Source organism: Arachis ipaensis, chromosome B03, assembly GCF_000816755.2.
Source record: "Arachis ipaensis cultivar K30076 chromosome B03, Araip1.1, whole genome shotgun sequence".
Lineage (NCBI taxonomy): Eukaryota > Viridiplantae > Streptophyta > Magnoliopsida > Fabales > Fabaceae > Arachis > Arachis ipaensis.
The window spans coordinates 125,964,237-125,977,609 of NC_029787.2; the positions used below are offsets into that span (position 1 = coordinate 125,964,237).

At 37.4% G+C, this 13,373-nt stretch overlaps 1 protein-coding gene across 1 annotated transcript; it reads right to left on the reverse strand.

Moving 5' to 3' along the window:
- Nucleotides 67–4,403, reverse strand: LOC107631937 (pyruvate dehydrogenase E1 component subunit alpha, mitochondrial). Its single transcript, XM_016335532.2, has 8 exons — nucleotides 3,461–4,403; nucleotides 3,280–3,359; nucleotides 2,383–2,460; nucleotides 1,643–1,738; nucleotides 1,453–1,524; nucleotides 853–906; nucleotides 655–720; nucleotides 67–479 (listed from the first exon to the last, which is right to left on the reverse strand). Exons 1-8 carry the CDS (start codon nucleotides 4,149–4,151, stop codon nucleotides 435–437), a joined length of 1,182 nt encoding a protein of 393 aa, XP_016191018.1. The 5' UTR covers nucleotides 4,152–4,403; the 3' UTR covers nucleotides 67–434.

Below are 13,373 nucleotides of genomic sequence, written 5' to 3' on the forward strand. Positions count from 1 at the left end.
TGCGTCAATAGTTCATAACGGAAACCACAAGCATGAATGATGTTTGAAAATTATCGAAACAAACAATTCTCAAAACCCAAAAAATGGTTTCAATTGCAAAACAATCTAGTAAAACGGGAAAAAAGTAATGGCGAAATCTTGCCACCAATTGTGGATGTAAGATTCATGTAAGTTGTGAACAATGAACTCCCAAAATTTGCAGGGCACCTAGTTGCATGCATGCATTATAAGGGTAGGTATCAGCTCCTCCAAAATTATAAGACAAAATGAATTGATTTCCGCCGTCATTGCTACCCAAGAATCAATTTCATATACAATTAGGAAAAACTAAACCAATAGGCAGAGAAACAATCCTCTGCGGTAGATTTTTTTTTATTCGCTGCAATTTTGATCAGCACGGAACCAAGGAAACAAAATATTGAAACAAAGATTCTTTAGGGCAGAGTAGCTCTAAGTTCTTTCCTATCAGCACCATATGCCTGCAGTTCAGAATATTGCCAACCATAAGATTTGAGTCAAGCACACCATGTACCAAGTAACATTGGTGGTGAGTATTAATTGCATGAATATAACAGGATCTGAATCTCTTTTTCATGTATTTTAAATTTTTAATAACTAGAACAAGGAGTCAGGACTAGATGAAATCGTCATTACCTCAACACCAAAACCTTTAACGTACACATTAGTAAATAGTTCAGATGGATCTGGCATCTCACTCTCCTGGAAATCATAAATGAACACAAGAAATTCTAAGATTTTAAACCATATTACAGACAGCCGCAACAGGAGATGCAATACATGCGATACCAAAAATATTATGAGAAGAATCAATAATTAAGCTATGATTTTAACCTTTGCTTTTGAAATGGCGTTGTCAACTTCTTTTCTGACCTCCTTCTCGATGTCCTGAAAGAAGAAAACATATAATATCGTCATCAATAAATTCTGATGTTTCAACAAAATAATATATATCTAAACAATAGAGGAATAAGCAAGATTGATAGAATCCATGGACAGAAAAAGTGTGGAACTTATATATATACAGTACAAAGTCTTTGCCATAGTCAAAATAGGTGACTTTCATGCAATGCATTGAAAAAAATAATGATTGGTAGTCTTTTCAGTCGAACGATAACTACATAATAGAATTCCAGTAATGCACATAGTAACTTATGAGGTCAGAAGTCAAAGACGACGACACTAAATAAGTATTATAAGCAAGACAAAATAGATAACTCACGAGAAGGACAACCCGAGTCATATAAACTAAGACATTGAGTTTTTCATATCTAGATGCGCATAATATCCATTCAGAACTTGAGAGTATTTTAACTATTAAAGAAGAGACGAAATGAAACACCAAGAAAAAATTGGTCCCAGACAAACTTAAATCTAAATTTCACAATTATATGATCAACCATGAAGGCATGAATCAAATGTTCATTCACTCACCTTTAGCTCTGTCTCAGTAGAAATCTCATGAGACAGCAACAACTTTCTTATTCTCTCAATTGGATCACGCTCCTGTAATCAAATTAGCAAGGAAAAAAAATTAACAAACTCGTCAATATTAATTATTTTGTTTAGGATACACTGTATTGATGAGATTTGTTAGGATATTTGACGCTAGTGACTGGCATACCTGTCTAACACCACTAATCTCATCACGTGTACGGTATGTGCTACCAGGGTCAGACATGGAGTGACCATGATACCTGTATGTGTCCATTTCAAGAATCTGGATAGAATAACCAAATAGAGAAATCAACCAAAATCTTATGGAGAATAAACTTTGACAAGTCTAGCCAAACTAAATATAGTCCAGTCAGTTTTAAGATTTATCTATTTAGATAAAATAAATAAATCCTTTCTTAGGCAACCAATGTAACTGTGCGATAGGTTAGAGAAAAAACAAAAGTCATGCTATCGGACTCGGACAGCCTTTATCTAGTAGGCAATTTCCTTCACAAAGTACATTTTAAAAAATAGACAAAGATCGAAGTCACTCAGCAAAAGATATGCTCAGTTTATGGTTAAGTCAGATACTAGACAATAGCAAATCATGATCTCTTTCCAGTTGCCCATAGATATAAAGGATGTTATAATATCTACATAATTCTAAGGGCCTAATCTAGTTTGATGAGTAATCAAGTTTTGTTGGCTGATTCCACGGTCCCATCAGCTCTGACATTCTCTATCAAGTATTTGCACATGAATGAATATCTAGAGAACATTCTTGTGGCCGTGAACTAATCTGACGATAACTGGATTATCACAGTTGATCCATCCTATTCCTAACATGACCTAGAAACTTATATATAAATATAGCATCAATTGTTAAATACTAAATGGCGCATAAATAATAGCATGTAAATTACTCACAATTGGTCCATTCTTTAAAGCATGCTCCTTTGCGAATTTGCATGCTTGTTTCACAGCAAAAGCATCCATGCCATCTACCTGTATAAAGTTTATTTCAGAAACACTGTAAAGGAAAACAACAATGTATATGTCCAGCCAAAAAGGAGCATCATACATAGCAACCATTGTTCTACATACTTAGACATCAAGGCAAAAGCATACTCCAAAGACACGCATCCACACAAGAATAACAAAATCTTCTAGTATACCATGTTAGTGTCGGTCCCTCACAATCTCGTTCAAGATTCTTATTTTGAAATGAAATTCAATAAAAGCAGCAGTGGACCATAAAAGAGTATCACTGATTTATAAAACTTAATCTTTCTGCCTATACGATCAAAGACTGTAACTTACACATCCATGGCAAACTCAATTAAGCGAAAAGCATACAAGCAAAACCTACGACGTAGTACATCATTAGGGTTTCGGAAACACTTTGCCTGAATAGGCTAAATCCTTTCAGAGCAGATAACACAAGAAGGGGGGAAAACCTTCTGTAAACTTTCTGACTGTGTTCATCCAACCACAAGTTACACAAAGGTACTAGTACGTAAAGCATTTATCTAACTTTCCTTCCTTCGTAATCAAAACAGGATCTGGTTCCACAACAATCCTTTCCAAGTATGCTAATGTTGCATACATCATCACAATGAAAGAGCTTGTCTGTTTTACCTTTGGAGAGATGACGAAAATACTTCTAGTAGAAATAACAACATACACGATTATCTTTTCATGGTGAACAAAATGTAAACCACACATTACACAGGCACATAGCAATAATTTCAAATGCATAATAAGTAACAAAATTCTAAGATAGACAACACTGCAGTAACATTAATCAGGAGTTCTTAATCTCACCTTCAATCCGGGAACATAATCCCCACGCTTGTAATAAGCAGGACTCTTTGCAGCTCTCCACTCAGCAGTTCCCATTCCATCTGTCACATCACGCAGGAAACAAAAACAGAAACCAAGTCCTAATTATATTCTTGATATTCTAATTTTCGAAACGTAACGGCATAAGCAATACAAAACTCACAATGATTATTCTCGCAGACCAAAATTGCAGGCAAATCCCAAAGCGCAGCAATGTTAAGAGCCTCAAACAACTGTCCCTGATTAGCAGCACCATCACCATACATAGCAAAAGTCACATTCTCATCCTTCGAGTACTTCTGTGCGAACGCCAATCCGCAACCGAGCGGAACCTGAGCTCCGACGATGCCGTGGCCGCCGTAGAATCCGCCTTCCTTGCGGTAAAAGTGCATGGATCCGCCCTTGCCGTTGGACATTCCGGCGCGGCGTCCCATGAGCTCGGCGAAAACCTCGACTAGGTTTCCACCGCGGCTGAGGAAGGTGCAGTGGTCGCGGTACGCGGTGATGATGCAATCCTTCCTGGTGATGGCGGCCTCCATTCCGACGGCGACAGCCTCCTGACCGTCGTAAAGGTGGCAGAAGCCGCGGATGAGCTTAGCCTTGTAGAGGCTGTCGGCGGCGATCTCCATTCGGCGCATGAGGGCCATGTCGCGGAAGAAAGAGCGGAGCTCGGCGGCGGAGGTGGTGACGGAGCGCGACGGAGGTTCGCAGTTGTGAGCGGTGAAGGGGATTGAGGTCTCCACGGTGATGGAATCATTGGAGGAAGAGATCGAACGGCTGAGAATCGATGGGGCGCAGGAGAAGAAAGGTGAGATCGGTTTCAGGAGATTGGATCCGGAACGCGAGAGAGCCATTTGGATCTGTTAAGAAAATGAATAATATTCAAGATTATAAAAATAAAAGAAATATAATATATATTTTTTTCGTTCTGTGTTGTTGATTCTGTTTGTGTTGGTGTTAGGAAGAATGAGAATGAAGGAAGAGAAGTGGTTGGTGCTGCAGCTGCGTGGTTTTGTTAATGTTAGGTGAAACCGTGAAAGAGTGGAGGGAGTGCAAGCTACACGAATGGAAGAGTGAATGTGGAATGTGGAATGGGCCAATGGTGTTTTAGCGAATTCTAATTTTTCCTTTTCTTTTTTTTTTTTACTTTGATATTGGTCGTAAAGAAGAATAATATATTTATTTTTTTTGACCAATTAAAGGGATCCCTTCTCTGTTCTCTCTCCTTTCTCCTTTCGCCGCCGCCTTTAAAGTTTAAACTTTAAACACATTCGCATTAGCGTACCTTTTTCACCGGTAAAATGGTAAGAGACTCGAAATCTCAACACATGACAAGTCTGTTCGAACTTCGAAGTTTGAATTTGTGTCCTCAGTTTTAGTTTTGGACTTTTGGGTTTAACTTGGAGTAAAGTTAGTATTTTTTTATAAATAATTTATGAAAGCTAGTTTTTAAAAGTATTTAGTTGTTTGATAAATTAAACTACAAATGATTTTTTATAAATACAAGTAAGAATAATCATATTCGATAATGGGCCTGCTACACGTACAAACTTACAAGTTTACAAGTTGGCCCAGCCCAAATACAACTCACGCGCATGAAGAGAGATTACATGGAGTGTTAACTTCACGCGCTCAACACTCAAACGGTTACGTATCCTACGAGTAATGGTAGACTCTTCCACTTCTTCCACTTCTTCCACTTCTCAAACCGATTCAAAAATAAGGCAACGCATCCATTTTCGAGCGAAAATCGAAGTTCAAAATATACAAGTCGTCGCTAACCTTCGAAACCTCCATCAAAACACCATCAAACTCTCCATCAAGAATCTGAAGAGAAAACAAAGCAACAATACTCAAGGTAAGTTCATTACGAACTAGGTTTTACTTTTCTTCTACGTCGTTGTTCTAGGGTTTACTGTTATTCTTGCTTCTTTGTTACACTGTTCTTCTACGTTGTTGTTCTAAGTTCTCCTGTTATTCTTGTTGTTCTAGATCTTCTGGTAACTGATTTTTGGGGGTATATTCCGTAGATTGGGGGGTGTATACTGCTTGACATTGTAATGTTGCTTGATATTGAAGCATGTTTGAGTGATATCTGACTGATATATATATATATAGATGTATCTGAATCATATCTATGGGTGTATCTCACTGTTATCAATGGGTGTATCTTACTGTTATTAATGGGTGTATCTTGCTGTTATTAATGGGTGTATCTGACTCATATATATGGGAGTATCTTACTGATATCTTTGGGTGTATTTTTCGTTTCAGAGAGAATGACAGCAAGAAACCAAACAAAAGACCTTAAGTGTGCCACACATCTCCTAAGTGATAAATTCAGAAACATGAGTGAGGAGAAGAAGGCGATTGTGAGGGATCTCGGATTCGGTGGGTTGATGCACATCCCACCACTAAGGGTGGATCACCAACTGTTAAGGGAGCTGGCATACAACTTCAAACTTGGGGAGAACAGACTGAAAACAGGATATGGTTCTTTCAAAATAACACCAAAAATAATAGGTGATGCGCTTGGCATCAATGCAACAGGTAACTAACTTAAAATTATAGGTGTATATTAAGTTGATGCTTGGGTGTATTTAAGTTGATGATTGGGTGTATTTGAACCGACTTGGATACTTTGTTGTTTTCCTTTTTGTAGGAGATCTATTTCCTGAGAAAGTTGAGTATAAGAAACTTTCTAATGATGACAAAATAATTTTTAGAAGATTCCAGGGTAAGACCCTCAAAAGTCTTACCGATGAGATGATGGAAATCGGCGTTGGCAACGAAGAGGAACGCTTGATGTTCAAGAGGATATTCATCCTCTATATACAGATGGCGTTCCTTTTGCCAACGACGATAAACAAAATATCGCCTGTGCACTTGGCTCCAATTTTTAAGATGGACGACATATCGGAGAGAAACTGGGGGGCATGTTTTGACCTTCATGGTCAAGGGCATCACAGACTACAAGGAGAAAAAGAAGGCAATTGATGGCTGCCTCTTCGCCCTGATGATAATTTACTTTCATCTTTCAAAAAACAAAGGCAAGAAGAGGGCTGAAAGACCACCAAAGTCCTGGATTGCCAACTGGACTAAGGAGCAGTTGGTGGAAAGAATGACTGCAGAAAGAGAGAAAATTTTGGTAAGTAAACATAATATGTTGGTTGTATTTTATTTACCTGAATGCTGCTAGCTAAAATATCTAATGTTTCAGGAGATTGTGAAGATGGCGGAGACAAGAGCAATAGAAAAAATGAAAAAAAAAAAAGAAAAAAAAAAACAAGAAATAAAAAAAACAAAAAAAAGGAAGGCGAGTTCAACCTCGTCTTCGGAGACAGAAACAACTACTGACAGTGACACTTCTACCTCTGAGTCTGAGACTCAAGAAGACTCAGAGGATTCAGGAAGAAAACACCGCAGCAAAAAGGAGAAAAAGTAAGTACCATACTTGGGTGTAATTTCTTTTTCGAGTTGGGTGTATTTTGTTGATCACGTTGGGTATATGTAGTTTACTAAGCTGGGTGTGTTTCGTTGGCTACGTTGGGTGTATATTGTATATTCAGTTGGGTGTATCTTGTGCATTCATTTGGGTGTATTTTTTAGTATGTTCTAAATAATGATTGTTTGCCTTCCAGAATGGACTCCAGAAAAAGAAAGAAGAGTCAAGAGGAGTCAGATTCTGATTCTGAATCTGAATCTGAATCAAGTGATGAGTAATGTCCTGAAATTATTACTCCTTTCTTTTGGCTTCATTATAAAGATTTCGTGTATTAACTGAAGTGTCTCTTATTAACTTATAGGAGCGAAGAATCATCACCGGTGGAGAAGGAAAAGAAAAAGAAAAAGACAAAAATATCACCAAAAAAGTAAGCACTTCTTTGGATAATATTCTGTGATAAAATTAATTTTTTATTTCTGATTGGTACTCTTTTTTTCCACCCAGAACACAACCAAAAAAGAAAAAAGTTGTTGCGGAGGATTCACCTCCTGAAGAAGATCAATACTTTGATGGGTACAGTACCTCGTAAGCTATATTACCGTCTATCATCGTAATTATTTTTGTTAACATCTTCTTTTATGAATGTAGTGAGAGATATGAAATATTAAGTGACGAACTAGAAGAATGGCTAAGGGAAAACGTTGATAAATCTGCTGCAGAGGGGTATGTCTTGGTGGGGTGTCTATTTCAGATTTTGGTGTGTTTTGTTTGCTAATAATTGTTTCTTGTTTCGCAGGGAGAACCAAGCTGACCTGCGATCGACAGAAGGTCGCTATGTGTCCTCTGAAACGTAAGAAGCTTTATTTAATAAAATCTTGTTATCATGATTTGGGTGTATTTTATGGAACCATTTGGGTGTATTGTGTTGATCAAGTTGGGTGTATGTTGTTTATTAAGTTGGGATATTTCGTTTATTGTGTTGGGTGTATATTGTCCATTCGGTTGGTTGTATCTTGTGCATTTATTTGAGTGTATTTTATACCTGTATCTTATTTTGTCTGAATTACATGAAATCTGTTTTAGAATACGGGCTGTGAACTTGGGAAGTGATGATCCTTCCTCTCAAGGACGCACAGAACAGAGTAGTGTAAACCAGCCGTCAGAGAGCATGTAATTTCTCTTTCAAATAACCGTTACTTTTGTTCTTCTATTAACTTCTACTTCTAATTCTATATATATTTTTTTTAGAAAAAAAGCCCTTTATTATTTTATTCAAGAAAAAAAAGGCAGGAAAAAAAAGCAAAAACTGCAAGTATGTAAGTTCTCAAAAAACAAAGCCTGTCATCTTTTTGAATTGTTCGGGTGTATTTTTTGACTTTCTTTGGGTGTATTTTAGGTTGAGTCCCGCTGATTCGAATATGATGGTTGTGAGGGAACAGACACCGTTGGATGCGCTTGCAATGTGAGTTTTCCAAGAATATTTCAACCTTATAACCTTATTATCTTCAAAGGCGTTGTTAACCCTTCTTTTTTCTTCTTGTTTAGAGTCCCGATTCAGGTTTTTGTGCCGACATCCCAAACAACCATTGAGACAGATTTTGAACCAACCCCTATGCTACAGATTGAAGGGACTACAGAAACGTAAGAAATAGCATTGGGTGTATATTTGTTTAGAGTTTGGGTGTATATTTGCTAACAGTTTGGGTGTATATTGTTCTTGATTAGTTTTTTTTACGCCATGATTAATTTTTTGGAACTGTGCAGCACTCCTGAAATGTAAGTTCATCAGACTAAAATCAATCTTTGCTTATCATCCGTATATTCTTATTCTTATACATGATGACGCAGTCATCCAGTCGCAGAAGACGCTGCTGCCCTGTTGATGATGGCATGGACAGCATCCTATGTTCCTAAAACAGATCCAGGGGTGCCATCATTCAGCCTTGGATTGACTGATTCAAGCCAGGAGGGAGCGTCAACGCAGGAGACAGAAAGGGAAAAATCTCCAGAAGCTGCAAATTTGATAGAACAATTAGACGATTTGGTCCAAAAAATAGCAAGCAGTGCGGCGAAGGGTAAAAACAAAAGTCCACAAATTCAAAGGGAGACTGGGGGGGAAAGTTCTGCGAAGTTTGAAACTCCTGGGGGAATAAATCAGACTACGGATGATATGAAACAAAAGTGCTACATCTGGGGGACGCGACTGAAGGAAGACGCAGATGGCAATACTAACGAGTATGAGCAGATGTGCACTCTAATTGCCCAAGATGAATACATTTTGATTAGAATGCACCTTGCATCCCTCCAGGCAAAAAGTGATATAGAATCTGGGGTAATATTAGAATAACATTAATGTTTTTACACCGAAGTCAACTGCAATGTTTATTCATGTAAAATTGATTTCAGCATAAATTTCTAGATTGTATCTGCCATCTGCCTCATCCTCAACCAGAAAAATGAAAAGAGGTTTCAAGAACAAATATACTGTCTCCCTCCCGATATTGTGGTAAGTGTTACTTCTACGATCTTCGGGTGTATTTTCTGTATTGATTTGGGTGTATTTTTTACGTTCAATTGGATGTAAGTTGTGTAGTCATTTGGGTGTATTTAAAGTATTCACTTGGGTGTATTTTATTTCTTGTTTCGCAATTCTTGCAGAACATGGTACTTTCGGATCACCCAAACGGGGAATTCATATCACCGAAAACGAATAAGGAATTCAGGGTGGAAGACTACCCGAGTTTTATTCCTTTCATAGATGCAAAAAAATTAACTTCGCATCCATATGTAAGTTTCATTTGCTAAATTTGTTAGTACGCTTCTTTACTTATATGCCAAATAAAATAACACACTGTTGAAATGTGGCAATCCTTCAGATTTTTGCACCTGTTTACTACTCGGGGCATTGGTGGTTATGGCTGATAGATACAACGAAGCGGACATGTCATATACTTGACCCGCTACACAAAAAAGCTCCCGGCGGAGAGAGAAAGAAAGTTAATAAATTCACTGTAAGTTGCCTCTGTCTTCTTTACTTTAATATTTAGGTCTATTTCGTTAGTTGTGTTGGGTGTATATTGTCCATTCAGTTGGGTGTATCTTGTGCATTCATTCGGGTGTATTACTGATTTGTTTTGGTATTTAAGGGATATGTATTTTCAAGATTGATAACATATGCCGGCGGGGAACCTCTGAGGAAAGGCGAGAAGGAGAAGGAAATTAAATCATCATATGTTAAAATATCAGGCCAAAAATCAAGGTATAAATTTGTGACTCTGAACATTAAACTTTCGTAAATGAGATTTGTAATTTATTTTCTTCGTTTTCAGCTATGACTGCGCTATCTACGTTATGAAGTGGATGGAGTTCATTGAGCCGGAAAACATTAAAAAGGGGAAGTATGAATGGGATAATTGGCCACAGGTAACTGTCTTTAGAACTATATAACTCTGTATTACTTTACTGAATTAATATTGCTGTTTAAACATAATATACTTTTTAATTGTAGGAGGAGGTGGACCACTATAGAGTGGAGTATGCTTCGCGGATACTATTCAGTGAGATGAATAAAGAGAGAGATCAGGCAATTAGAGAGAGTAATGCTATAAGGCTGTCGAAGCCATCCTCTGTATTATTGAGTCCGTTTTGTCAGATAAATTCTGCTGATATAGAAACTGCGTAAATATTTGTAAATTGAACAAATGCTGTAAATATTTGTCATTTATCAACAACTTCTATTCCATGTATATTTTTTTCCATAGTTAAACTATCTGTGCTGTTAAACTGTCTGTGCTGTATTCAAAAGCTGTATTACAGGTGGTAAAATATGAAGAAAAAAATCAAGGCATATATAAACGCAAATTATAAACTGTTACACCCAACTCAGGCCTAATAATACACCCAAGATTGCATAAAATATACACCCAAACTGTCTGTGCTGTATTCAAAATGTATGAATTACAAGTACTAAAATATGAAGAAAAATATCAAATCAAATATACACCCATAACCTGCGAATTTTTACAGCTTTTGTTCTATATGTATCTATATGTAAATTGTCAATGAACAAAAAAACACCCAAAAGAACAGTGCTTTTACACCCATATTCTCTAAAACTATACACCCAAAGAGTTATCCCCTACTGCTGGTACCCTGAACTGACAATTCATAACGTGTTCTTGATATTGGCTGGAATTTGAATGCACCGCTGATGCAGCATCAAACAGGTTTATCTGAATATAAAACTCACACATTAGCTAAACTATTAACGAGAAAAATTAACTCAATCGCCACAAATTTAAAGAACATTACTTTTACCTCGCTTAAAACTTTCATCTTCTTCTTCTTTGTGGCATTTGCGATCTGTTTGTCCAGCTTTGAACCTAGCCTATTTTTTGGACGTCCTCTTGTTCGAATCCTTGGCGGGCTTTGAAGCTCGTTAACGGATTCCAAGTTGGCGTCTTCGTGGGATAAAGAAGACGTCCCCTTCCTTTTGGCTTTTAATGATTCCATCTCGGCCATGACGTTATCGTACGCATGGTGCAGAATTGCAGTCATCTCCTCCGATTCGGATGCAAATACGCAAATATTTTGCGAACGAAAAACCAATTGGTCGAACCTCTTGCTTCTTGGCTCCATCAGTGGCTCGTCGTGGCTGCTCTTGATGTGTGTGTGTCGCCTCTTTACCTTCACTATATATCTAGGTGACACTTGGCTTACTTGTTCGAAGCTTAACACGCTTAGTGCGTGACGGCATAGTATCCCTCTCAACTCGAATAATAAGCATTGGCATTTTACCTCGGCTGCAACTGAGTCGTAAGTAACCACGAACTTGTTGAATATTGAGCTGGAAACTTGTTCTCCAACTTCGTATACTGAATAGCCTAGAGCGGAATTCTTTAATCTGGTGATGCAATTCGCCTTTCCTCTGAGTTGCGCTTGGACTTCTCTAAACTTTGCATGAGTGTACGCATCTTGAAACTGAGCTTCAATGGAGGATTTGGTTGCACACGGTATAACCGTATGAAAATCTGCAGCATCTGATTCTCTCTTTGCTTGCTCCCTGCTTCCGAGGCAATTATCGTATTGTTTGACGAACTGAATAAGCGAGCTGTTCCGGGTGATATACTTGTTAAAAAATGAATGCATGCTCTCGCTCCTTTGTGTGCTTCTCATCCCTGCCCAAAAGTGGTGATCCAGATAAATAGGAACCCATATGTGACGGTGTTCGTACAGATCTGCATAATACACCCAAACACAGACTATAAATATTTCAATGTGTGTATATAAATTCTTGCTGGACAGTTTAAACCGGCTGTCGGATTGGTCTTCTCGGTCGGAGATATTTTAGATTTTCATTTTTCCTCTCTGCTACATGTAATTAGTTGATTCTTAATCTCGTTTCCCTTCCTATTTGTGCACCGAACTCTTGTAGAGAAACCTGCAGCCTTGGCGTAGTTCCTGTAAAATTTTCCAGCATCTTCAAGGGTGGTAAAGGTCATTCCAACCTTCGGAACAAGCTCGTCATCAACAACCGAGAGAGGCTACACAATACACCGTGTCAGAACTGTGAATACACCCATAGATATGATTCAAATACACCCAATCATGTCTAATATGATACACCCGAACCGCAACAACTCAACTACAGAATGACCTTTAAAGCCATAAACTGTAAATACACAGGCTGCAGAATACACCATGTCAAAAACTAAAAACACACCCAATCATGTCTGATATAATACACCTGAACAACAACAACTCAATTAAAATAACAAAAAACCAGTAAAGTGTAAATACACCCACACTTCTAGCAAAAATACACCCAAAATGGAATTAATCTACACCCGAGCGTCTGCTACAAATTCCAGATAATTAATCACAACTAATACATTGAATCGACAGATTCATGTTAACGTGTTAGTTTCACAGTCAATGTTCAGCAATTTTTCAACTACACAATGCTATACAAATTACTGAAAGAAAATTCATACTAATCCTATGTAAATCAAACCTCAGGAACTTCATTAGATTCAAATTCATAATCAACTTCGCCTGGATTCAGCTGACAATCTGAGGTTGAATGATCCATTATCTTCAAAACGAGTTCAAACTTTGATTTCAGAAAACAACAAATCAAAATAGAAAACGAAGCTCGAGTTGCACAGAGAGAGGAAAGTAACGTAAACGAAGAACATACCAGTGACAAAAGGAGAGGAAAAGAACGATGGAGAAGAAGGAGGGAAGACGCGCGAGAAGAAGAACAACCAAATCTCAAAATAACAAAAACGAAGAAGGAAACAAATCTTTTAAATTTGGTAGTTAGATATACGCAGGATCTTATATAGCGCGTGTATACAACGTATGTGGAGCAGCACATATTTTTGCTTTATTGCTTAATGAACTTGTAAAGCATACAAGCCCTAATGGCTTGTATGCAGAGCTTTTCCGATTCGATAAAATAGTTTTAAAATTTAAAATAATCTTAATACACATAAATAGAGAAAGAAATTTATTGTGAATAAAATTTATCATCAATAATTAATTAAAGAGAAGTCTAAAAATTTATTAATATATGAAATTATGTTAAAAATTTTAATTTTAATACACACAAATTTTCACTTAAAAAAAC

Bases quoted from the DNA above. Each gene is read 5' to 3' on its own strand.
- LOC107631937 (XM_016335532.2), bottom strand. From the start codon at position 4,151: ATGGCTCTCTCGCGTTCCGGATCCAATCTCCTGAAACCGATCTCACCT. The intron at 907-1,452 runs GTGAGTGAATGA...TTCTTCTTTCAG, and splicing joins CTACTGAGACAGAGCTAAAG to GACATCGAGAAGGAGGTCAG. The intron at 721-852 runs GTTAAAATCATA...TATGATTTCCAG, and splicing joins ACGCCATTTCAAAAGCAAAG to GAGAGTGAGATGCCAGATCC.